General features: G+C 41.6%; 1 protein-coding gene across 2 annotated transcripts in view; it reads right to left on the bottom strand.

The window, feature by feature from the left end:
• PI15 (peptidase inhibitor 15) overlaps positions 1 to 15,809 on the bottom strand; it is a 40,106-nt gene extending 24,297 nt beyond the window's left edge. For both annotated transcript variants that reach the window (XM_039841902.1, XM_039841901.1), the window contains exons 1-2: positions 15,668 to 15,809; positions 14,792 to 15,101 (exon numbers count right to left, since the gene is read on the bottom strand). In XM_039841902.1, the coding sequence (XP_039697836.1) occupies positions 14,792 to 15,064 (273 nt within the window). In that variant the 5' untranslated portion in view covers positions 15,065 to 15,101; positions 15,668 to 15,809. The remainder of the gene's footprint in view (positions 1 to 14,791; positions 15,102 to 15,667) is intronic.
• Between the last annotated feature and the right edge of the window lie 8,761 nt (positions 15,810 to 24,570).

Here is a 24,570-nt window from a genome sequence, read left to right as displayed (position 1 = left end):
TCTCTGGAAGACACCATCCACTCTCCCTTGGATGCCCACTGTAGGGTAAGTCAGAGGTTCTGTATTCTTTTTTGCCTCTCTGTCCCCAATCAGTTCTCATATTGATCCTGTAGAGAAGGGAAGACCCAGTTCAAGTAGGGAGCTCTGACTGAGGGACTATAATAGTCACATCTATCGGTAAAGTGGAGATCTGCATTTGCTGCTTCTGTCTTTCTCCATTGATGCCAACTCCCCAGAGAAGATGGGTAAATTATTTATCCCTTTAGCCTCCAGTAATAGTTAAATTGATTAATATGATGAGAGGTCTTTGAGGTTTGAAAATAGCAAGCAATAATAACTTTATTTAATAACAATAGGAAATTTCAACAATTGGAGGCTATAGGGAGTTGCCCAACATGACCTCTTCTTTTCCATCAAGAAGCTCTAAATTGCAATGAAATTTGCCAGTGTAACCATGTGAAAGAATTTGAACAACTTATAAAAGTTCAGGGAATGGAGATGTAAATTGCTATTAAGCATTTAACTTAATATATACATTTCTGATGCTTGATGGGCATCTGCCGACTTTCTGAGTATCTGTGGCGTTTATTTGAAATGATTTCAATATTATAGTCTACGAAGACAGCAACAGAAAAAAGGAGGGCACACATGTGCATCTACTTAATATTCTATGAAATGCCTAGTAAATATGCAAAATTTTTGGTTGGAAAAACTAAACACCTTATACTTAACTTTTATTCAACCAGCTTCAATATTCTGTATTCCCTCTAAACAAATAATTTAGTTGTAAACACTTAAAATCTGATCCTGCCTCCTAAAAATGAGGTAAAAATTAAGAATATTATACACGGATACTGAAAAATATTTACAGGACACTTTAAATGTTAGATATTGTGATTAAATTAGATAAATCACAAAATAAGGATGGCTTACGGCAGTGTCCATACAGCCACATGCTCAGAGGTTTACCCTGTCACCCCACATGGTTTTCTTCCATTCTTTGCTGTTAAGAGTCATTTTAGTTGGTCAGCTCATAAATTGATTGATTTAGCAATGGACTAAAATGTTCACAAGCTATTCTGCTTATAGAGTCAGTGCCATGTCTGTGGCAGCCACATAGCTGGACTAAGGTACGAGAGAGATATCTAGAATTCACAATGATGTTATTTAAATATCTGAAAGACCTGTGGTTCCAAGAGATAGGAGGGTTATGAAAAGAATGCAGATTCTCATCAAGTTCAGAGGTCTTCGGAGCTTGAACCAAAGAAATACGGAATTGAGTCAAAGAATGTTGCAGCATGGGAGAAGGTTGTTGACTTTTCTAAGCAGACAGACAAGTTAGAGAATGGCACGCTCTGGCCAGGGATGAGGTTGTTTTATTGGTCGTTTCCTAAGTTCTGGTATCCACAACACAGTGGCAGCCAGGTTCAGGAAGCACGCTGACGTCTGAAACTCCCCTTAAACCCTGGTTGTATCTCTGGATGAGAACTGCAGTCAAACTGGAAGGCAACCTAAAAAGCGCTTGGGAATGTATCCCCAACATCGCGATGACATACCGCTTTGTTTGTTTCAAATGTGGGTAACATCTGTCACATCTAAACAGAAGAATTAAATGTAGAAGTGTTCAAAAGAACCAAATTTAAGGTATTAAAAAGGATAGAGATTTATGGCTAAGGAACCTGTGCATTTTTGATACTATTAAGATTCGTAATGGTTAAGAGAATGTTGGCCATTGAAGCAACAGGTTAGCCTTGTCATTTCAGCATAAATATATCAATGAGTAATGATTCATGCTTGCAATTTTAAGTTGAATTTTACAAGAAACCTTGTTAAATTTTTTTAAAGTGTTGCAAAATCTAAAACTTAAGAGTCACTGCATTTCTTAAACTTTTAAGACATTTAAATATATGGAAATTATTATTTTCAATTAATTGAAATACTCTAAAAAATCAAATATATTAAAACTAAATATAGTTTGTGAAATTTAATAATTAAATTTATTAGTAAACATTAAACAAACATAATTGTCAAAACTTGCTAGATTTACGAATAGGACAAAAGATTTGTAATTCAGAGCTAAATTAAAAAAGAACAAGGAATATTACTTGTAAAAACAAAAGTGACCTTTTGAAAAATCCATTATGCACATGGAATCCATAAACTATTAAAATAAAAATATCACGCTGAGTTTTTGGAGACATGTTTCTAAACTGCTATTGGCACAGATGCTGTGACAGTGGTGGCATTGGAGACGGTATGGCACGTGCTATAGACATTTATTTTCTTGGACACTTATTTGGTCATTTCCGGTATGTTACGTTAGAAAGTAGTCAACTTCGATAAGCTTTGAAGTTTCAAAACATAATTTAGCTAGAACTGCTTGATCTTTTTCTGGGTTAGTCAGATTGGAAAAGGAGTACCGACTTGCAGAAGTGAGGGAGAACTATTAAAAAGAAATTAAGTGCCGACAAAATTATTTCCCCCAAGGGCAGCAAAGTTTCTAAAACGCTTAAAACTGCTTTCGATCACAGGCATGATAGCGGTTCTGTTTTGAAATTGGTGGGTTTATTCCCGTTAGGTAGAAATGCCTGTGAAATGCCGATAGAGAAACTCAGAGCTGAATAATACAAGACCCGGAGTTAACCAGATGCGGGGGCAGGAGTGAGTGTCGGCAGGCTGGGGAGGGGTGGGGTCAGGTGCCGTGGGGTAGGGCAGAGGCAGAGCAAGGGTCGTCAGGTGGAGTTCTGCCATTGATTAGAGTAATTAAATGCTATTAAACCGTTTCTACTTTATAAGATAACAGAGAGTTAAAGGGACTTGATAAAAAAAAGAATCCCTCAAGCCACAAAAGTAACTATAAAGTATGGGATCGCATTATGTCATAAAGTATCACAGTGCAGTCCTCAGCATCTCTTAAACGTTTAAAAGAGGATGATGAATTCCCTCAGGTAAGATGAGTAGCACTTCACATAGGTGAGAAAGGTAAACTGTAAAGAGATGGTGTGAAGCGTACTTTATTTTAGAGGGGACCATCGCCAACAGAATACATTTCTTGAAAACAGAGAAAGCCCTTCCTTGACCCCCGCTCATCTTCTAATCATTGTACCATTCTCCCCCTTCCTATAATAGTGAAATTCCTTGAGAGTTGTCTTAACTGAGAATTTACGATTTCTCGTCTTCCATTCTTTTGTGAGCCCTTCCCCAGGCCGGTTCCCCACCCTGTCTCCACTCCACCCAACTGCTCTCAAAAATGGTCATTTCCTGGTCGTCAGAGTCCTCGGCCTGTCAGCAGCTTTCGGCATGCTTGGCCACTTGGTCCTCCTGGACACGCCCCCAGCTCTTGGCCACGTGGCCTCATGCTTGCCTTGTTTTCCTCTGGCTGCTGGTTCTCTGCATGTTTGCTGACTCTTCCTCACCGCTCTGACCTCTCCATGCCGGAAGGTCCCCAGGCTTCAGGCCACGTCCACTTCTCTCTCTCCCTCTTTTTGTTCTTTTCTGTTTTATCTGCATTCACTGTCTCATCCTGTCTCATGGATTGATATACCATTAAAGGCTGGTGGTATTATTACTCCAAATTATATCCCTAAAGCTCTTCGTTGAATTCCAGACTAAGTCATCCACTTACCTACTTTAAACGTCTTCTTAACTCGTTCGAAATTGAGCTCAGTTATCTCCAACCCTGCCCCACTGCCCACCACCTAACCAGCTAGTCCTGGACTCTTCCTCTTATCAGCGAACGGCAGAGCCCGTCTTCTAGGGCGGGAGTCACCAGATCTGTCCCATTGCCATCTATGTGTCATTTATGGTTGTTTCCATGCTGCTAAGTCAGAATTAAGTAGTTGCAACATAAACCATAAAGCGTGCACAGCTGGACATATTTGCTACCTGACCCTTTACAAAAAAAGTGTACAGGTTGCTGTGGTAATTGCTCAAAATCGAGCAGGCTGAATCTAGGCTGAAAATCTTTGCTGTTTATTTGTTTCATAATCTTTATCTGCCTCATCAGCAAATCTTGTCGATCCTACGTATACCCAGAAGGTAACCGTTGATCATCGCCACTATTGCCACCACCTTGGTCAAAGCCACCATCCTCTGTTATCTGGATTATTGAAAGAGACATCTAACTGAGGGTGTGCCTAATATAAAAATACCTTAATATATAAATTAATGAAGTCATGGTTAAAAGGAAAAACATTTGGAATTTGAGATAAGAGTAAATAAGATTGGTGATCAGGAAATAAAGAAAAAATTTCAGTGCTTTAAATCTATGCATGGCTAAATCTACACTGTGAAACTGTACATCGGTTAAGTACTTCGAAAATGCCCAAACTCTAGGTGAATGTAATCAAACTCAAGTAATTGTGTAGGGGGTCGGCCTGGTAATGAGGTGACTAAAGTAGCACTGGGTATCGGATGACAAAGTGCAACTGCCACTTGACCTCTGGCCAGTTCCATGAAAAAAAAGAGACACTCAAAAGTGAGCAAATGTGCCCCACCCAAAGAGGCTACTCCTTTCTAAGCAGTTGATGACAAGTAGGAAGTGGACTCAATGTCTCTAGACCTTACCACCTTTCAGAATAATCTAGAAATCCTGATGTTTATGTAAAATATATTAACTTTTACATGTTGGCAAATAATTTTTTTAAATGTAAAATTCTGTACAGTTTAATACTACACAGAGCAAATTAAACATATCCACTAATTAGAGTGGTTGACGGGCCTATAGTTTACGAACTCTGATCTACGGTATCATTATCACCATTACACTTACATGGATACGTTATGTAATATCCATGGATGGTGGCACGATATAGTGACCCTGGAAACTATGTTTGCCCCAGACCTCCTTACAAGAAACTTACCACATGGGGAGTACTGTTTTTAACGCGACAGTGCAAAATTCAAGAAATGTAACTTTCCAGGTTAACCAGTAGGATCCTAGGTAATTCATTCATCTAGGCAGCCAGTAAGTGAATATTTATTGGGAGTCGATGGATACCGTCACCTCAACAGTCAGCAAGACTGAGAAGGACTCTGCCTTATAGTTTAAGAAAGAGACAGGCAACAAAGATACTACCAGACAAGTGAGCGGAAAGTTGCAAGTCATAACGCATTATATAAATTCATCGTTACATATATAAAGTGTGTGGTACGTTATGTAAAGAAGCTCCAAAAGAATCATGTGCTGCTAAAAATTCGCTTCTTTTGAACGGTGCTTAGCCCACCGAGTGTGTCCCAAGCGAGTGGCGATCCACATTGCAGACCTGCTATTCTCATTCATTCTGAGAGCAAGTCCAGGGAAGGGGTCTGTAGCCCATGGCTACGCAGATATGAATGTAGAGGTAACAGATGGTGTTCGTGCTGCTTATTTAGAAATCATAGGAAATCTAAATGGCTTTACTCACTGATACAAGAAGCAACATGTGGAAGAGCTATATACGTAAATTTCTGAAAATCCAAAATCTTGAAAAAATAGATGAAAATTTTCTGAAGAAGTCAATCTCTTTCCATCATAAGAACATCAAACCTGTCTTTAAAACACACATTTGGCCTGCACGTGACTTAGTTCATGACATGAATCGGCAGGAGGCCATGCCCAGCAAACCTGCCAGCCCCACACCAGAACCCACCCACAGGAGCAGAACGAGTGGAGAACGCGTCCCCACTACCCTGCGCTGCTCAGGCCACAGCAGTTCCAGGCGCCTGGCTGTCAGAATCCCACACACGTATTGGAACCCAGCCGGTACGACAGCCAGGTGAAAGCCTTTGACCAGGGACACACTGCAGCCAGTTCCCAAGATGACCTAATTGGCACGGTTCATGCGTGTGTGTAGCAGAAGGGGTGAGGGAGTCCCTCGATTCTCCATGTCCTTAATGACACAACTGACCTCTGCCAGGACTTTCTCGGAAAGCAGATGTCTTCCCTGATGGGCTCTGCTGGCAATACTCCCGACCTTAGGCCTGGCCGCACAGGTATTTAGCGCAAACGAGCTGGAGGCTAAGGAAGAGCTGTCGGGGACAAATGCGTGAAGGGAGTGCGTACGGCCCGGTCTTCCCAAGCATGAGCTTTGCTGTCGCTAGAACTGCGTTCTCGTCATCCCGAGGTGTCTGCTCTGTGGCTCATGCTCTCCGAGCGCCGGGTTTCCTGTCTCTGAATGAGGAAAAGTGTCCCCCTCTCTTGACTGCCGTGAAGGTTCGGTAAGATAGTGACCAAAGAGCATTCAGCCCAGCCCCCCGGCTCGCGGGTGTGCTCAGTGGAAGATATTACCAGTTCGGGGATCGAGCGCTGAGAGGTGGTGGAGTCCGGGAAGGAGAAAGCTCCCTAGAGTGGGGAGCAGGGCGAGGTGCCCTTTCGATCACGTTATCTGGTAGCCAGAGGTTTAAGAGACATCAAGCTTTAATCTCAGCTGAGCGCGCCATCAGATAAAGTGAAAACAGAGAAATCCTAAAGCAAGGAAATAATCAGAAACGGAATTGCGTAGAGATAACGAAAAGCTCCCTTCAGGGAAAATAACATCAGGCAGTGGAAGATAAAAACTAGAGAATATTTTAGAAGTTTTAAAACTTAACTAATTTCCCAACTTAAATCCCTCTTTGACGTAAGTTTTATCTTTACAGACCCTTTATTAGTGGATTCTAGCAATAGGCCTTCCTACCAGCAAAATATAACACCCATCAGCTATCATTTCATACTGGCATTATGAGCCAGGAAGATATTTTCATGTGTGGCGATTTTTTTTTTCCACAAACTCAGTGTTACAATAATCTGAAAACAGATGCTTGATTGTTAAACTCTCCTGGGATACACATGCAAGCCCAGTATTTTGCCATTGCCCACTTGGTCAGAAGAATTCAAATGCCTTTCCGCCTACCTGCTGCCTGCTGAAAACATGATCTCCCTGGAATGCAGAGCGACAGACTTGCTAGAATGTTCACATTTAGTGAAATTATGAAATTGAATATGATGCACTTCTTAGGAGGAAAAAAACATGTGTCCTTAAGTAACATTTCTGGACTGTTTCAGTTTAGAGTATGTGGTGTGAAATTTTAAGAGTCATGAAAAGTTTAGTCTGAAAACATAACTTTTTGGGCATGCTTTCATAACTGTGTCAAAAAAAATGCCTGGTACCTGATTTGAGACGCTGTGGGTAACAAGGACTGGAAACATTTGCATCCCACCTCTCCAAACCTCACTCTAGGATACATTTTGTGCCAAACGTTTTTCCTTGTCCAGTTTAAGCTATTAGTCTTTCTCCCCCCTGCCCCTCCCCCTCCCCTTCTTTGGAAATTCTCATAGACAGTTAAACATCTCGAGTTCGGAACTATTTCATGGCCACTGACTGGCTAGTAAATGGTTTTCAGATAAACTAAACTCAGGACGCCAGGCCAGCCAGACTAGTCAACCTCTGTTTTTCTACAGTTCTTTGATTAGTTTCCATAAAACCCTTGTTCTGAATGTGTCAGGAGTACTCCATGGGCCTGGTGCTGTTTAGGCCTCTGAAACAAATGTGGGTTTGTGTTGATTTAAGTCTTAGCATGTATTCAAAAACAAAAAACAAAAAAAATACACAAACTTTCTTGCAAAAATGACCGAGTAGATTCTCAGACATAAAATCATCCATCCATGCCACCCCCGTGACACTGCACTACCCCTGTATGCGAAGTGGTCCATTTTGATTACTAAAGCAGCTTCCCACCCAAAATTCTTTGTAGTAAAAGAATGTCCCCTCCTACACACTAGCTACTCTTTTCAACCTCCGTAGATGTGGACCATGGATAATAAACCTGCAGCCACGAAAAACTACCTGAAACCTGCTCTTTATTTTGTGTCCCCCGCCTCAGCCCGTCGTCCCAGTCAGAACGAAGGCATCCTCCTCCACTGCTTCGGCACCTGAAGCCTCATTTTGCTTCATCGTATAAATCGCTTGCTGCAGTCGATTTCATCTCAGGCTCCCTTTCTCACATCCCTATGGCCTTAACCTTTATTGAGGCTTCTTCAATCACCTCTCACCAGACGGCCAGAGTAAATGACTGTCCTGGACTGGGGTCCCTGCCTTCACTCTGTCCACCTCCAGTCTCCTCCTCATCCCGTAGCCAGAATCACCTTTCCGAAATGCAAATTCATTACACACCTTTCCTGCTTCAAACCTTCAGTCACCTCCTTTGATCTTAGACTCGGGCGCAGCAGATGTCTTCACGCCTTCCCCAGCCTCGACGAGCAGCAGTTTCGCCCTGACACACTCCACCAAGCCACACTCCACCAAGCCACACTCCTCTCTGTCGCCCCCGTCAGGACACCATGCGCCTTCTCATGTTTACTGTCTGTTCCTCTTTCCTTAGCTCCCTTCTCTGCAACTTCTATTTAGTTTTTATATTTAATATTTGAAATCATTTCTTTCTGGAAGCCTTCCCAGCCTGTGTACCCCAAGTCCAAGTCTGGGCTGGGTACACCCCATGCGATATCAGAGCCCCTGGATTTATTCTGCTGTGGCTCTCAGCTCGCCGCGTCGCCCACTTACTTGTCTGCTCACAGTACCTTTCAGTGAGGGGTATTTCTGCTCCCCCCGTTCACTCCCCTCGGCACAGAGCCGGGCGCGTGAGCAGACACCGCGGAGTGATTGAACATCGACTGCCTTTTGCCCACAGCCACACGCGCTTTACGTGGGTGCCCAGAAGAAGTTAGAAGACATCATTCAATTGTTCCACAAATACGTACTGAGTGTTCTCTGTGGAACAGACATGATGCTATGTTCTACCAATACTTGGCAGGAATACAATGAAATTCTTGTTCTGTGCTATTGTGTCAGGTCAGATATCATTTGCCATCAGAAAGGCAGTGTCGAATATTAGGAAACATGGCCACCCTGCTTGCGGCCTCCGTGGGTTCCACAGCTCTTCTGTCTCCCACCCCGCAGTGCTGTTCGGAGTCTGATCGTGTTTCTGCATTAGCATTCCTCAGAGCCTGTGCTCAAAATGGTCACAAACAAAATGTCCTTCACTTCCAGCTGGCTCCATACACGGAGATCTGAACACTTGTCTACAATTCTAAGTGGTGCTAAGCACCGTGCACCTTGAAAGAAAATTCCTACAGAACGTGCCCGGTCTCCATCTGCAGCCAAGATGCTTAAAAGGCTCTACAGCTGGCCGGGGAATGCAGTGTCTGAACGTGCTGGGGAAAGGCCTTCCTGCCGCCGTCTCCCAGTTCCCTGCTGGCTGGCAGCGGGCCTCAGGAGGCATTCCAGGGGACACGAAAGCATCCATTGAAAAGATTTAGGTTAGGCACCTCAAATTTCTCATGTTTATAACACAAAAATTGCGTTATCCTCCCCACACGAGGGAAAAGTGCTGTCTGGGACAACGCAATAGTAAGGGTAGGCATCAGAAGTGTTAGTCAACTATAGAATAAAGAAAAAATGTGGCTGACATATCTACATTCCCTCCCACGTGAAGCCCAAATAAACAAAATCAGCATTTTTCATTATTCCCAAGTCATAAATTCCTGAAGGCAAAGAGTTTGGTAGATATTTCCAAGGATTAATCTATTCTCCATCCGTCCATTCAGGTCATGCTTAATGTCATGCTGCTGCCTGCTATGACTTGGTAACAAGTACTTTTCTCTTTTCCAGAAGCGTGTAGGAAGCCATATTCCTTTAGCTCAGCCAGTAACATTTGCAGCACCAAACGAGCGAGATAAGCCATGTTATCAGTATCTCCATCTTCGTCCTCACGCTGCCCCTCACCTGCCTTTCCACACTCTTCACCATCCGTGAAGCCTGCGGCTAGTGCCATATACCAGGTCATTGCTTATGCCCGTCTCCATGCGTGGGTGTAGCCGCCCAGCTCCTCCCGCCTTCGCCTGCGGCAGTGGCACCGCGGACTCGGTGCTCGCCACCTGTCCTGTCTCGTCCACTGTTAATCTAAACCGCACCAGCCGCTAGGGTCACCTTTCTAAAAGGCACCTCTGGTCCCGCTCTAAAACCTCCACAGCCTTCCTGATGCTTTCGTGTCAAGCAACCCTCAGTCTCTCCTCAGACTCCTCGAAAACAAGGCTCACATGCTGTGCTTTCTCTCTTCCGGCGATTTTGTTCGTGCCCGGCTTTACCTGCCATCAAGCCAAGCCCTTCCCTTCCTGAGGATCCATCTCAAATGTCTTTCCTCCAAGAAGCCTTTCGTGGTTTTGCCAACTAGAGATTATCACTTCCTCTTTGACTTCTCCATGGTATTTATCTGGACCTCTTTTATTACATCGATCTTATGCAGCAGTGTTTTATAGTGATTTATAAGCTTAATGGGTTGTTTTCCTGTTTGTTTTGTTTTGCACCATTTTGTTTACAAGACAAAGATTTCTTTGACTCTCATCTTCTCATGAAGGGACTTCAGATTTTTTTAAATTAATTTATTCAATTGAGTTGAATTCAAAGAATATCCTACAAATTTTACTCCATGTGTGAGTCTTGCAATTTCATTCTTTTGGGGATAATTCTCATTCTGAGAAACTAGTGTGGTTTGTGGTTTAGAGTCATGGTTTAAACTGCCCTTAGGAAGAATGAAAAACAGCTGGTGTCCAAGGAACTCTGGAAATTTGTCAGTAAACTAATTGTAGAACAGAAGCCAAGAGTAAAGAAGTTTGGCTTGCATATCTTAAGCTCTGTCTATATTATTACTTTTTGAAATTTATGAAAAAACTTGTATGTATGAGATAAAATATTATTATAAATGATTAGAAAACTTCTATTAAAATGTAAATAGTACAGTTTTCCCTCGTTATCCGTGGGGAATTGGTTCCAGGACCCCCGTACATACTAAAATCTGCAGGTGTTCAAGTCCCTTAGGTTAAATGGTATAATATTTGCATATAACCTACACACATATTTCTAGATTACTTATAATACCTAACGCAATGTGAGTGCATTAGGTATTATAAGTAAATAGTTGTTATACTGTATTGTTTAGGGAATAATGACAAGAAATAAAAAGTCTGTACATCAGTAGGTATGGCTACATAGTACACTACAGCAGCAACGTAACATTTTCTTGAATAATTTTGATCCGTGGTTGGTTGAATCCATGAGTGGAGAACCTGGGATGTGAAGGGCCAACACACATTGAGATTAATGCTACAATTTCAATACACAAGAATTCATGGGGATTTCAATTAAATTCATGAAATAATGGTAGATCACTGTCTACGTGCAAGAAATTACCCAAGAAAATAGTAACACGAAGATAGACAAACATATACTTAGCATCCTGAAAGCTTAAAATTAGGAAGTGTGCAAGAAACATACAGATACCTATAAATCAAGTTCAATTTTGCTGAGAGCTAGACATAATAGGTTATGGTGCTTCAAAAGAAGGAGGAAGCAAATATGGTTGTGATTGTGAGAAATGTCAGCAAAGGACACAGCGTTCTGATTAAAACCTGAAGGGTAGGGTTATAAATAGCGGAAGACGTTAACGAGGTGACATTAGCAGGAGAGGAAATGGCAGGGAAAAGGTTCAGAGAGAAAAGCTGAATGAAAGCAATTGTTGCTAATCAGGCCGGTGCAATTAGGAAAGGCCCTGAGCTGAGTCCGCCCTCCACCAGGCTCCCGTGGTGACGTCACGTCACTCACGGGTGGGGATCATTTAAACACGTGGCTGGTGGCCAGAGCGAGCCAAGTGTCCCAAGTTTTTGAGGTACATAGTAGGACTGACTTTCAGATTGCTCACAATCCAAATCAATGCCAAACAAGTTAAAATAAAAGTAGCGGTGTTCGATTGAGATCTGTACTTTCCACCTGACCTAGAGATTGAAGTCACTTACACCCCTGCTCTGATCTACAAGCTACTTATTATATCGTACTGCCCTCAGAGTTTTTCTGAGTCTTCATGAGATCCAATGAATTAATTTCAATTGGTCAATTTACTCAAAGAGTCCTATGATTTCACTAAATCGAGCATGTTTTTTTGAACGAATCAGTTTTCTCCTGCCTCAGGGACTTTGCCCTTGCTCTCCCCTCTGCCCGGAATGGTGTGTCCACACCCGCCAGTGTGGGTCACTCTCTCACCTCTCTCCAGGACACTCTCACCAAGCAGTTCGCTAACCACCTTATTAAATATCACAGCCTCACCAGCACACATGCTTTATTTTTCTTCATAAACTTACTACCTTTGAAGGTAGTATGTAATTTATTTATTTATCTTGTTTGTCGTCTGATTTCCCACCCAGATGGCCAAGGATTGACTGTTTTGTTCATGCTTAGAATAGTGCCTAACATATAGTAAATGCTCGATAAATAGCAAATGAATAAATATATGTACAAATGAACTACAGGCAGTGTTTACATGATAATTCGAGACAGTCATGTGTTCGTTTTTAGAACTTAATTGTTCTAACTACGATTTCTCATCAACTTTACTGAAGTAAGGAGGACTTATAAAACATCTACTATATAACCAGCATTGTATCTGTTTCTTGCAAAATAAATCATATGTAATAGCTCCTACATTTGAAAAGCAGACAAGAAGTGGATGACAAATAGAATATGACTACTATGGGATTTTAGCTGGCATTTTAAAGAAGGAAACAAAGATATCCTGACATCTCCAGGGGTTTCCAGCAGTGGAGCATCTGCTAGATCTAGCATATGAAAAGATGCTCCCACTACCAGCATGGGCTTTGAAATCGCGCAGACCCGAAGTCTAATTGCAGGGATAATGTTCCATATGGATAATGACCCATTCCCCCTTGGCCTAGACATGAACTTCTCTGGGTCTCAGTGATTTCATTTGTAAAATGGAGATCACCATCTTGACCCCACAGGGAAAATGTGAGCTATCCAATGAGATCATCTGTGGAAACAGTTAGCCAAGTCCTTGGCACATAGAAGCAACTAAATAAATGCATGTGGAATGAATTAATTCTTGATCAGTGGGGAAAGATGTAACTAGAAAAACGTGGCGTTTTTCAGTCTATTTCTATTGTGTCGTACCCCACCTACGCCTTTACTCATGAGACTCCCTCTTCCCTCGGTACCATTGAAATAGTGAATTGCGTTATATGCCAATTGGTTATTATGTAAATTATCATCCCCACTTTACAGATAAATAGATCGAGTCTTAACACCTTGAGTAACTTACGCAAGGCCACAAAGTAAGCAGCAGAGTTAGGATTTCAGCCCAGACGAGCTTGTCTCCAAAGCGGGCTCAGGTGTCTCGATTCTCACCTTAGTCTTAGCAATGCGGTTACCTCCAGGAAGCAGTGCCTGAACCCACACTCTGCGTATAATACCTTTTTGAGCTCACATAGCATCTCATGCACATTTCTCTCATAATTGACGGTAATTTCGAAAACGGGTTTCTTCCCATCCTTTCTACGTCTGTACATCACCTTCTAGAAACACGTCTTCGGTGTGTGTAACTGTCTCTGCTTTTAGGTCTTGAATAGGTTTTCACTGGGCACCTTTCATAAGAAGTTCATAGAAACCCATAGAAGTTAACGTTTATTTAACACCTCCTTTGCGGTAGGCTCTGGTCAAACTGCTCTATCACTCAACACGTACATCCCTCTTAACAACTCTTTGTGGTGGATGCTGCCTTCATCCTCACCTTAGAGACGACGAAAATGCAACACGAGGCAGTGAATTCACTCGGCTTACATTCTAGGACTGGGGTTTGAAAGCAAGCATGCAGATGCCAGAGCGCCTATTCTTAATCACGTGACTCTTGCCCCTGATACACCCTTGTTCTTTTCCTCTGAGTACATTTTCTTTTCCTCTTTCTTCAAAAAATCCTAGAAAAATACATTTTTATAGAGACTAAATTATACTTCTATGGATATATTTGGCAAGCCTTTATTTTTCCTGTGACACTGATAGCTGCATTTAGTCAAACTTAAAAAGCTTCTGTAAATAAAGTAGATGAATTTATAATCTGATAGAAATCCCAAAATTTTAGGTTAGCACATAAGAAAAATTGTTAATGGTACCAAGCACCCGCCCACCCAACTTAGAAATCCGTATTGGTGGTCTTCATTGCCTTCAACAGGCTCCAAGCTGTGCTCTTGGAAGTGCTGGAATTTAAACCATAACCTTGCTTAAATCCAAAATCAAAACAAAGAAACTTTAGAAAGACATCTATCCTTTCAATACCAACTTAAAAAAAAAAAAGCTTTCTAATGATTTAAACACAGAGAGCCTATTTTTAAGAGAGAGCAAAGAATGTGTTCATAGCTAGTTGGAACAGTGTGCAAATGCACTGGGTTCACTGCTCTCTGAGTGACAAAGCATTAAATCACAAGGAGGAAAAAGTCAGCATGTTCTTTGAGAATACAGATAGATTAACGTCGGAAAGAGCTTCGTCCAAGAAAGGGAAAAAACACCTACCCAGAGAATAAATCATGCACAGGAAACCTGTAATTTTTAAAAATTACTTTCAAGAAATGTTTTAGCTAATAAATATGACTATTAGACAAGGTATAGGAAAACTTTAACGTGAAATTTGTTTTAAAGTGGACCTTCCGGATGTAGTCAGTCAACATACCCCACTCTTTATCTACGTTTCTTATATAAGACCTGATTTATCGATGGTTGTGGGACCCACAAAAGATAGTTAGACCTCCCCTCCTGTTTAATTCTATGATGGAACAGTACTTAAGCTCACCAGGCACATAAGAACCTTTCGCAAATTAAAATGTGTAACAAAGTTCCCCACTCCCGTATCTCATCACGTCTAAACACTCATTCGATTCTTCTAACATACAATTCAAATACAGCGCTCTCAGAACTCAAAGAAAACAAATCCGTCTTACCATATATTCCATATTGGCTGCTGGTGGGAACACTTTGCCCCGAACTTGGTTATGGTAATCAAGAATCGCGATCATGTCATTTTGCGAAATGTAGCGCTTCCGCCGTGCCTTGGGGATGTCCGCAGAGTCTAGCTGTGCTGTGAGAGCTGCTTCGATATCAGTGAAATTATTGGTTGGCGAGGATGAGTCAGTGGAGTTGAGTAAGACGACAGCACTGGCTTCACAGAGAAGGGAGAGCAGGACGGCGCTGCTCACGGCAGAGATTGCTGTCATTTCGAGGGGCGGAGGAGAGGCCACCGAGGTCACTTGGCTTTGAAATCAGAAAGGTAGAGTTAGGGTCGATGGAAGGGAAAAAAAAGTAGGTCCAGAGAGTCTGGATTTACAAGGCACTGTTTGGGAGCATTGTGTGATTCGATTTTCTCCCCCAAAAATCCAAACAAATGTTGAAGTCTCAAGCCTAGGTGACAACCTGTAACGGTCTCTTTACATTTTACTCAGTGTTATGAGGCAGATTCCCGAGGGGAATTTTCTATAGCTAGAGAAACATTAACAGCATGACTACTAATTCTAAAATGAATGAGAACCTTCTGCCCTCGATGCCTGAACCACAGAATGCATCACTGCAGAGTTATTTTCAGAGGGAAATCTTTAGGAATTGAAATTCATCTGGAGAGTGAAGAGGAAAAATGCATCCCAGGTAACAAGAGAGAATGTGCTGATAACGTCTCCCAGATATATATGGACACCGAGTGATAGAACACATACAAAAAAAAAAGTCATAATAGTAAACCTCATTTCTAAAAGTAAAAAAAAAAAAATGTGAGCTACTTTAAAATCAATGCATGCAAAATAAACTCGTTGAGCTAAATAGCTTACCTCTGCACAATGCCAAACTGAATATTTTGTTCTTCCAAAAATTTAAAGTTCTTTGCTAGGTTGTAGTATATGAACTCTTGTAAGAGAAGTGTGTCTTATTACAAACTCTCAGAGAGCAAAAGCCTGCAAGGTTTGAATGCTGCTGGCCACAGGAGCAGCTGACAGCTTTTATATGTCACAGTCGGCAGCGTCCAGGAAGGGCAGGCTCTCTTAGGGTCTCTCCTAGCCAAAATCCAAGGGGAGGGGTTTGGGATAGAAAAAACAGTGATTGGGTGGCAACCTTTTTTATGTGGGTGGTGAGGAAATTGAGTCACACCCACAGCTTACAAAGTACAAACCATAAAAGACAAACCCCTTTTCTCTGGGCTTCCACATTTTCTGCGAGTGGTTAATTTTTCCCATTTAATAGTTCCTAGTTCCTGATTCCCATACAAAAAGAAAAAAATGGGGGAGACTATGACTTCTTGAAAACACAGACGAATGAGTAACAAGCGGTATACTTTTTAAGATAGTACATGACATGGGAGCTGAAAAGAGCGAGCTGATATTAAATCAAAAGATCAGCTCACACAGTCAGTATGAATGGCCACAAACATGGTTCACGAGGGATGCCAGACAAATCAGCAGTAGCCAGACCGTAGCGTGTGATATTAGGATGACAGATGCTCAAGCATTTGGGCTCTTTCTCCATGTGGTTTTATGCCTTTAATTTCTACATTTGTTCCCTCTCTCTCTCTCTTTCATTTCATCCTCCCTCTCCCTTTTTCCTTTCTCTACGATGTGAGGCAGCAAATTACCTGCCTTTAATTTGCCTTGCATATAATGCAAATAGACAAGCCCATGACAAATGACAGCAGCCAAGATAACATCTGTTTCAGGTTTAGAAGCATATAGTTGAAATTTTAAGCAGAGAGTGGCTCAGCTTCTTGGGAAGTGTATTGGAGGGCACCGCACAGAGTCTGTGAAGAATTTAACAGCAGCAGCCGCAGCCTCCAACAGTCAGAAGGGCCTTCTTAGAAAGATGCCATGGGAGTGAAATCTGTGTCCGGCAACACAAGAGCCAAGAATGTACATTTTAAGGCAATGCATAATAAAAAGAGACCTTTAAAAATGCCATATGTTCTGATAACAAAACGTGGCCCGTTCACAGTCAAGGGCAACAGGGATCCTGGAAAACGCACGTTATTCAGTTTAGAAACTTACTTAACAATGCACTGACTTGTCCAATGTCCCGATGTGCTTGTCTCCTGCATGTGTCTGCAGGAGAAGTACTACGAGAACTTACAGTCGTCAGAAAGCATGGTCACGTGGTTAGAAGCACACCGGGCTGAGAGCCAAGTTTCCTGGGCTGTATTCCCAGTTGGGTCTCCAGCAATATGTGTGGCCTGATGCGTATTGTTTAACTCTTCATTGGTGCATCTAAAAATGAGAGGAGTGAAAGGTGTATATCTTACACTGAGACTGCTTTTGTCAGATCTCCTAAGAGAGCAGAAAAATGTTGGAAGCCAGAGGTACCACTGAAGTTCAAAGAACAGTGACGAGATGCAGTCTGAGAGGTCGATAACATGTGTCAAAAATTCAGATTTCACTATATTTTGATGAGTATCAGTCTCCCAACTAAAGTGAAGTCATTTTCAGAGAGCTTGAGCTGCAAGACTGAAAACTGTAAATAGGACTTAATTAACACTGTAGAATTGAAGAGGCAAGACCCTACACGTGCCAGAGGCGAGCGGGGATCGTGTGAGATATCAGAGCAGCTGGAGGAAATGCACGTGACCGTCCACAGCTGCGGGTGTTTAACCGCTGGAGCTGTCCAGCTAGGGTCTCACTCTTCAGAAAGTGCTCATGGCGCCTCGAATGAATTTCAAGGATGCTGTGGTAAGGATTCCTGAATCAAATGGGAGGTCAGACAACACACTCTTTATGGGCCATCCAGCTCGAAGGCCCCAGAACCTGTTGAGAAATGAGTGCCAGTGCTCATTACCTGTGCTTTTCAGCACACGTCATGTAGCTGTCTGGCCTATAGGGGACTAAAGGACTTTTAATGCCTAACGAGTGAACATGAGCCTTTCTTTCTCCAGAGTGGCTGAGTTCTTGCTTACACTCTCCTAAATAACAGCCTTTGCTTCCAAGGTCACCTCTTTGTCATGCACACAGAGAGGTATTGTCCATCTCTTAGAGTTTGACTTGAGAAACTCCCATACAAATAAGAAAGTGTTCCTTGAGAAACTCATCTGAACCATAAGTGGCTTTCCTTTGAGAGAAACCGAAGGGATGGAGGAGGACAAAGAGAAGGAATTTCGGAGATATACCTCAACATGCCCAGCATGAGGGTAGAGCTGGCGGTTGCTTCATCTTGAGACCCCGAGGCCCGTCGATGATCTCAGACGTCTTCCAACACCTGTGGGTTACATAGCAGACCGTACAGGAAACCCGCAAGGCTGTGGAATCATAAACAAAAGATCTGCGGGGGGAGAGTGATGAATTCTGCTTCCAAGCCAACTTTATTGCCAGAAGGAGTATTTGAAATGCTTTGAAAGTAACTTTAATTTTAAAATGCATGCAAAATTAAGAGCATACCTCCAGGTTGTAATTAAAAGAACTATTAATGAACAACTAACAGTGAGGGTGGTCTTTATGAGATCTCTTCTTGAAAAGGACCACTGACATGTTTAGAAACATTTAGGGGAATGCTCGCCAACAGAGACGGCAGCGGAATGCAGTGACATCACTGAAAGGAAATGTGTATGCGATTGGCAGCAACTATTGTCCACCTCGAAACCTGTGAGAAAATGATTGTGGTTTTAAAATTGGAATCAGATACATTGTAATTGTCTCAGAGTATCACACCTGCAGAGGTACTTCGGAGAGTGTGTGTGTGTGTGTGTGTCTGTCTGTCTGTGTACAGATGCGCGTGTGTCTTCAGTCTAAATTTTTTTCCAATCCAACTGTGTTCCGTGGATCAGTAGCATTGGCGTCGTAGGGAATGCAGAACCTTAAGGCCCCATCCAAGACCCACTGAATCGGATTCTGCATCTTATCAGAATCCTCAGATGATTCATATGGTCAGAGTTTGAGAAACTATCTAAATCACTTTTTTCCTGAGACACACAGACAAACCTAATACACACATGCCCGTTAAATAAGCTATTTGTAAAAGTCCATTTATCTAGTATCATGGGGAGAATCAAAGTCGATATAGGTATATACAGGAATCTTTGAAGAAGGAAACACAAGTCGGCCTCTTCTGTATAAGGAAAAAAAAAGATGACTGGGAAAAGTATATACATATAGCATCTCACAAAGAAATGATTTAGTAGAGGTCAGAGCCTTTTGAAGATTACTGTATAGACCAACTATTTGTTATTTAATACATATGAATTTATCACAAGGTTGTTGAAACAATGGAATGCAGTATAAATGAAAATGTTAGGTGAATTGTGACATGCCACATAAATAGAAGCCATAACTTTACTCTGTCATCCTAGGACAGAGTCCTAAATTGTCCTTTGGCCCTCACTCTTTCTCACCTTGTTTTATATACCCGCTAGCTCTGCCAAGCCTGTGGATTTTTATTCCTAAAATGTCAGCAATCTACTCCTTTTTTCTTTTATAATTATTATGCCTGCTTAAACTTAATCCCCTTATCTTTCCCTAGGATTACTCTGGTGTCTCTCATCTCATTCATTATCTGTGTTGCCTTTGGTAACCCTCCTAAAAATTGAATTGAATCATTTCACTCATTCACACGGAACTCTCTAGAGGTTCTCCATTGTCCATGGGGTCAAATTCAATTTCCTTGAACTTGAATCACTTTACCTTTTAAGCCTAATTTGCTGCAACCATCCATTTCTGTTTCTCTACCCCAGCCGCACCTATGTCCCAACGGCACTTAACCACTCTCCTTTTCTGTAAGCTTCAGTAAGTTGAGAAGCCCAGGTGTGTTTTTCGGTGGGTAGGGTGGCAGCCTTTTTGCCTCTGGTAATGTCATTATTACAAATAATTGTGAGTTATTATAAAAGAGCTTAGCAAGCAGTAAGATAACATTGCATTAGCTGTGCATTAACATCTCTTTAATAAATTTTTTTTTTAATTGTAGGTCTCATATAGCATTCTAAAGTCATCAACATTTATAAATGTCTAAATGATCTTTGCAAACTTTTTTTAACCTATTTAGCCACTTATAACCACTAATCAATCTAAAGTATATGGAGGGGATGATTTAATAAAAGGTGGAGGCCTTGTGAGAATGGAAAAGAGTTTTAGTGTTAATATGTATTTCTATTTTGTAGTGTTCTAGAGGATCATGAATTTATTGGATTCAGAAAATGTGCAGGATATTTATACAAAATACTTTCAAATTTTGAGCCCTCTGTCTAATAACTATATATGATTATATATGTAGTTATATATATGATATTATAAATATACATAATTATGACATGTAATACCAAAATACTACATTTTCAAAATATTTGAGAAATTCTATAAAATACCTATGTGATATATTATAATATAATTTATTACGTAGTATGGTGAAACCAGATTCAAGTATCAGTGCTTTAACTTATCATTATCTCTTCTTTTTGTCTTTCTTACAAAAAGTGATTAGGAACTAAATATCACATAATGATATTTCTGTGATTATTCCAACTTCTGTGTGTTTATTTTTCTCCAAATAAAATAACTAAAGAAAGAAAGAAAAACACTTTTGGTTTTCTCCACTGGAAAAGCATAAACTGTAACAACTTTAAGTATGACCAAAGTTGAGCTTTCTCGTTGGAAGTCATTCTGAAAAGCGTTTCCAAAGCATTCTTTCTAGATCCGTGGCACAGCTTGATTCTAAAATAAACATATAATACACAGTAATAAAGAACGATTGTTCAATGGAATATTTAATGTCAACGAAGAACAAAATTGTCTTATATTCATACAAGGTTTTAAAACCTTGCCATTCAGGTACCTTTTTTGGAAAGTTATCAAAGAATTTGCTACAACAAAATGCGGAAAGAAGTCGAGAGGGGGATCGGTAAACAATCCCAGAATCTGGTGCCAGAAGAGAATGGAGGAACCCATCATGGTGGTGAGGGAATTTCTCCAAGCGGAAGCTTCGCAGCAGCCTCGAGAGCAGCCATTCTAGACTGGAACTGAAGCACAAAGAACTCCGGTAGCATTTCCAAGGGGAAGAAAAGGAAATCGATAGATTTCGTGATACTTTTGAACATGTCGAGAGTATATTTATGAAACATTGTAGAAGAAAGGAAATATCACAGACTCCTAAGTGGCCCTGTTATGAATGTTTATATATACATAATAATAAAAACGATGACTGGCGCTATCACCCAAAGATATGAAATGATTCTGTTGGAAGGATGAGGAAAGAAGTGTGAATTTGTATGTTTGTAGGGAAGGGGGTGGATCTTGAAAGAGAGCTAAATACCTACCTTCTTCTATAGGAAATATACTATAACTTATCAACCACTACATAACAAATTATTTCAGAACTTAGAGGTTAAAACAGCAAGATCATCTCACACAGTTTCCATGGGTCAGGAATTTGAGAGTGACTTAGTTGGTGTTCTGGCTCAGGGTCTCTCATAAGGTTGCAGTCAAATGTTGGCCAGGACCTCAATGGGCCTGGAGGATTAGCTTCTAAGATGGCTCATTCGCTTGGCTGGCAAGTTGGTGCTGTTGGCAGGAGGCCAACACACATGATCCTCCCCACATGGACCTCTCCAGAGAGCTGCTCAGGTGTCCTCACAACACTGAAGCCAGCTGCCCCCAGAGTGAGGCAGCCAAGAGGGAGCAAGGTGGAAGGCCCAGGGTGTTTACGGCCAACCTGAGGATGTCCCGCAGCAGCATCTCTGCACCGTTCGAGTGGGCATGCAAACCACTCAGACCTAGCCAGTGTGGGGCGACACCCCACAAGGCCAAGGACCAGCAGGTGAGGGTCATCGGGAAGGCTGTAACCTAATGAAACTAAAAGTTAGTTAACTAATTAAAATTAATTTGGTAAACAGTGCATATTGAAGTATTTACCAAGCAAACAAACAGATGTCAGAGCTGAAGATGCAGCTTGCACAGGTTGTGTTATAGGAGCTTGTGACTGGAAACTTACATCTTAATAATTCGGTAGCCTTACTCCTAGAATAAACCATCTACGTTTTAAAGGTCCTTGTCTACCTTCCATGTCCTACTGAATTTGAGGCTATATGTCCATCTTCCTATGATTCAGTGGAGGAAATGAGGCCCCATATGAACATGTAGTTAGCTGCTACTGTAGATTTAATAGGTTGATAGTCTGGATATTTCATGGCCTTGGGTAAAGAGGAGGTCACCCTAACTTTTCATCTCAGGGGCTTGTGTGGTGGCTGTTAAGCGAAGTGTATGAACCCCATAGTCCATGCTTCCTTTAGGGTCAGTAAAAGATGAAGGCACCCCTTCAGTTGTCTAATTAATCCTTAAAATGTGTACATATTTTTTTCTACCTCTAGAGAGTCTTCAGAAATCTCAGGTAATAATCTCAGGGTTCTTAAGACCAAAGCATGTAGCGGATCAGGAAGAATCGCATGGCTTAACTAGATTTTACAAATTTGTAGACTTAGCCAGCCCTGAGGGAGGACGAGCATCGAGGAGCTCTGCACTGAGTCAGTGATTCTGCGCGGGTGTCAGCAGAATGGCAAGTTAGAGAACTCTGAGGCATGCAAATCCATTGGGATTTATTGGGTCTGAGAGATTGTATAATTGCATGTATACTCGTCTGGCTCCAGAAGGTCTAAAAATCACATCCGTGCTGAGCAGATAAGAGATGCAGTCTACACTGGTAAATTCTGGTTTAAAATATTGATTCTGGTGAAACACATGAAGAACCAAGCATACTTCAGAGGAAGATGGTTGGAGTTGGTATGAGTGTTGGTTCTTTAGTGAAAGAAAAAAGGACCTGGATATTAGGATTCTTCCGAAATTGTGTGGTCACCCTATAGAGACAAAGAGCCTTAAAGTTCTATTTTAGGTACAAAATATATTATTTATTTATTCTCTCCCCCCGCCCTAATTTTTAGGATAAACTTGATGCTAGAGAAGAACAGCAGAGTGACCAAAGGGTAGGATATTATCATGTGCCAAGAATATATCAAAATAAAGCCCAAGAGGTCTTTGCTGTGGGCAGTAGACTGAGAGATTTTAACACACTTATGGCATCGTTTCAGACTTCGCCTATAGTAGGCATTCAAAAGTTGTTTGTTAAATTTGATAAATGAACAGATGCTATATCAGCATGGTTTTTTTCTAATCCAGGACTTCAGCACACAGCCAGAAAAAACTTGGGCTCTCCAAAAGCCATCTGCACTCTGGCCAGAGTCATCAATTCTCTTTGGTCCTTTCACTGAGAAGAAGGTCTGGATAAACTTTGTGGGAAACTCTTATTAGCTGCCCCGTAAACCTTTAGAAATTCACATGTGGGATGGCGGTATTAGGGTGCCCAGAGCCATTAGGCAGATTGTCTATTACAGAGTCCATCATTCGTCCTTCACAAAGGCCACGATTAGAGTTTTGTAATCAGGCCACCCTTGGGAAGGGTGATGGAAATAGCGGTAAACTCTCTTGAAAATGTTCCATTTCAGACATTTGACAGAAACCTGAGACTGTCTGGTAATCAGCAGTTATGAAAAATTCTGCTGAGCAAAATTATACATAATGGGTTAATATTCTGAAAATAATGAACTGAAATAATCATTATCTTTCCTGTAAGTCATGTTCCTGCAAAGCCTGTTTGCCATTTATGACCCCAAGGAAGCAAATGAGTAAATGACCCTTAAGGATGAGGAGGTAGTCACATAAGAGAAGTCCCTTCTAGATAGAAGAGGAACAAAATGAAAGCAGAGAACGTAATAAGAAGAGAAACAGGAAGAGGCAACAGCCATAACTCATCCCTCCAGGTTACAATTTTGGGAGATAAAGCATGATGGCAAAAGGCAGGCACTTCATATATCCGAAGCAGACAGACAAAAGGAGAAAGGGTTTGACTCACGTCTAGTTTGGGCTTTTAGGAGGAGAGCACATTGCATGGCGCCCCATACTCACACGTGATCCCCGCAGCTGATGAAGTGATGGCGTTGATAGCATGCCATACCTGAGCAGAGAGCCGAGCAAATATAACATGTGCCAAATTTTCCTCTGATCATAAATATCACAGAAAGCAATCTTCAGCATGTTCCAGTGGTGGAGAGGGTTGGGGGACCGAAGAGAGACAATGAGGAAGGATGGAGGTAACCTCGTAACAGAGGCTGCAGGTGGGATTGGAGATCCCAACCAGAGAGTGGAGATGAATCACCTGATTGAAATCCAGAAGACCTGCAATGCTGAAGTGTAGACAAATCAGCAAGGGAGGACCACTGGACTCAGACCGTCCTGAGTGACTGACAGATGCAAGTTTCACCCTCTGCAATTTCAAGAGCAGACATTAACATAATGTCCAGCTACCAGGCATACAGACTTTGAAACAAGCTAATTAGCATTCCAGGGACATAAAGACAGACAATTAAAAAGCTCTATCCTCATGAAGTCATCCAAGATTTCCTCGACCCCCTGATGTCATCTTGGGTGGGCAGTTAGGGGAGAAGCCCTGAACTACCGGGTATCTACCCAAAACAGATCAACTTAACCTGTGAGGGTCTGAGATTTTCTTAATTGGCAAATGTAAGGATATGTTTGCCCCTAAATCCAGCTACCTAGCAGAGTGAGGGCTTTGGAGGAAGAGAAAAGAAAGGAGCTAAAACATTTTTGAAACAATCTCAATTCGTGGTACGTAAACTTTCAAAAACGCTATCAGTGTTTCTATAGGATTGTTTGGAGGGCCTATCTAGATCATCTAGGTGGTATTTCTGGATGAAGCCATATGTCAA

The sequence above is a fragment of the Pteropus medius genome, unplaced genomic scaffold (assembly GCF_902729225.1).
Source record: "Pteropus medius unplaced genomic scaffold, Ma_sr-lr_union100, whole genome shotgun sequence".
Taxonomy (NCBI): Eukaryota; Metazoa; Chordata; class Mammalia; order Chiroptera; family Pteropodidae; genus Pteropus; species Pteropus medius.
The sequence above is the reverse complement of the archived record's forward strand: the minus strand, read 5'-3'. Positions and strand labels throughout refer to the sequence as shown.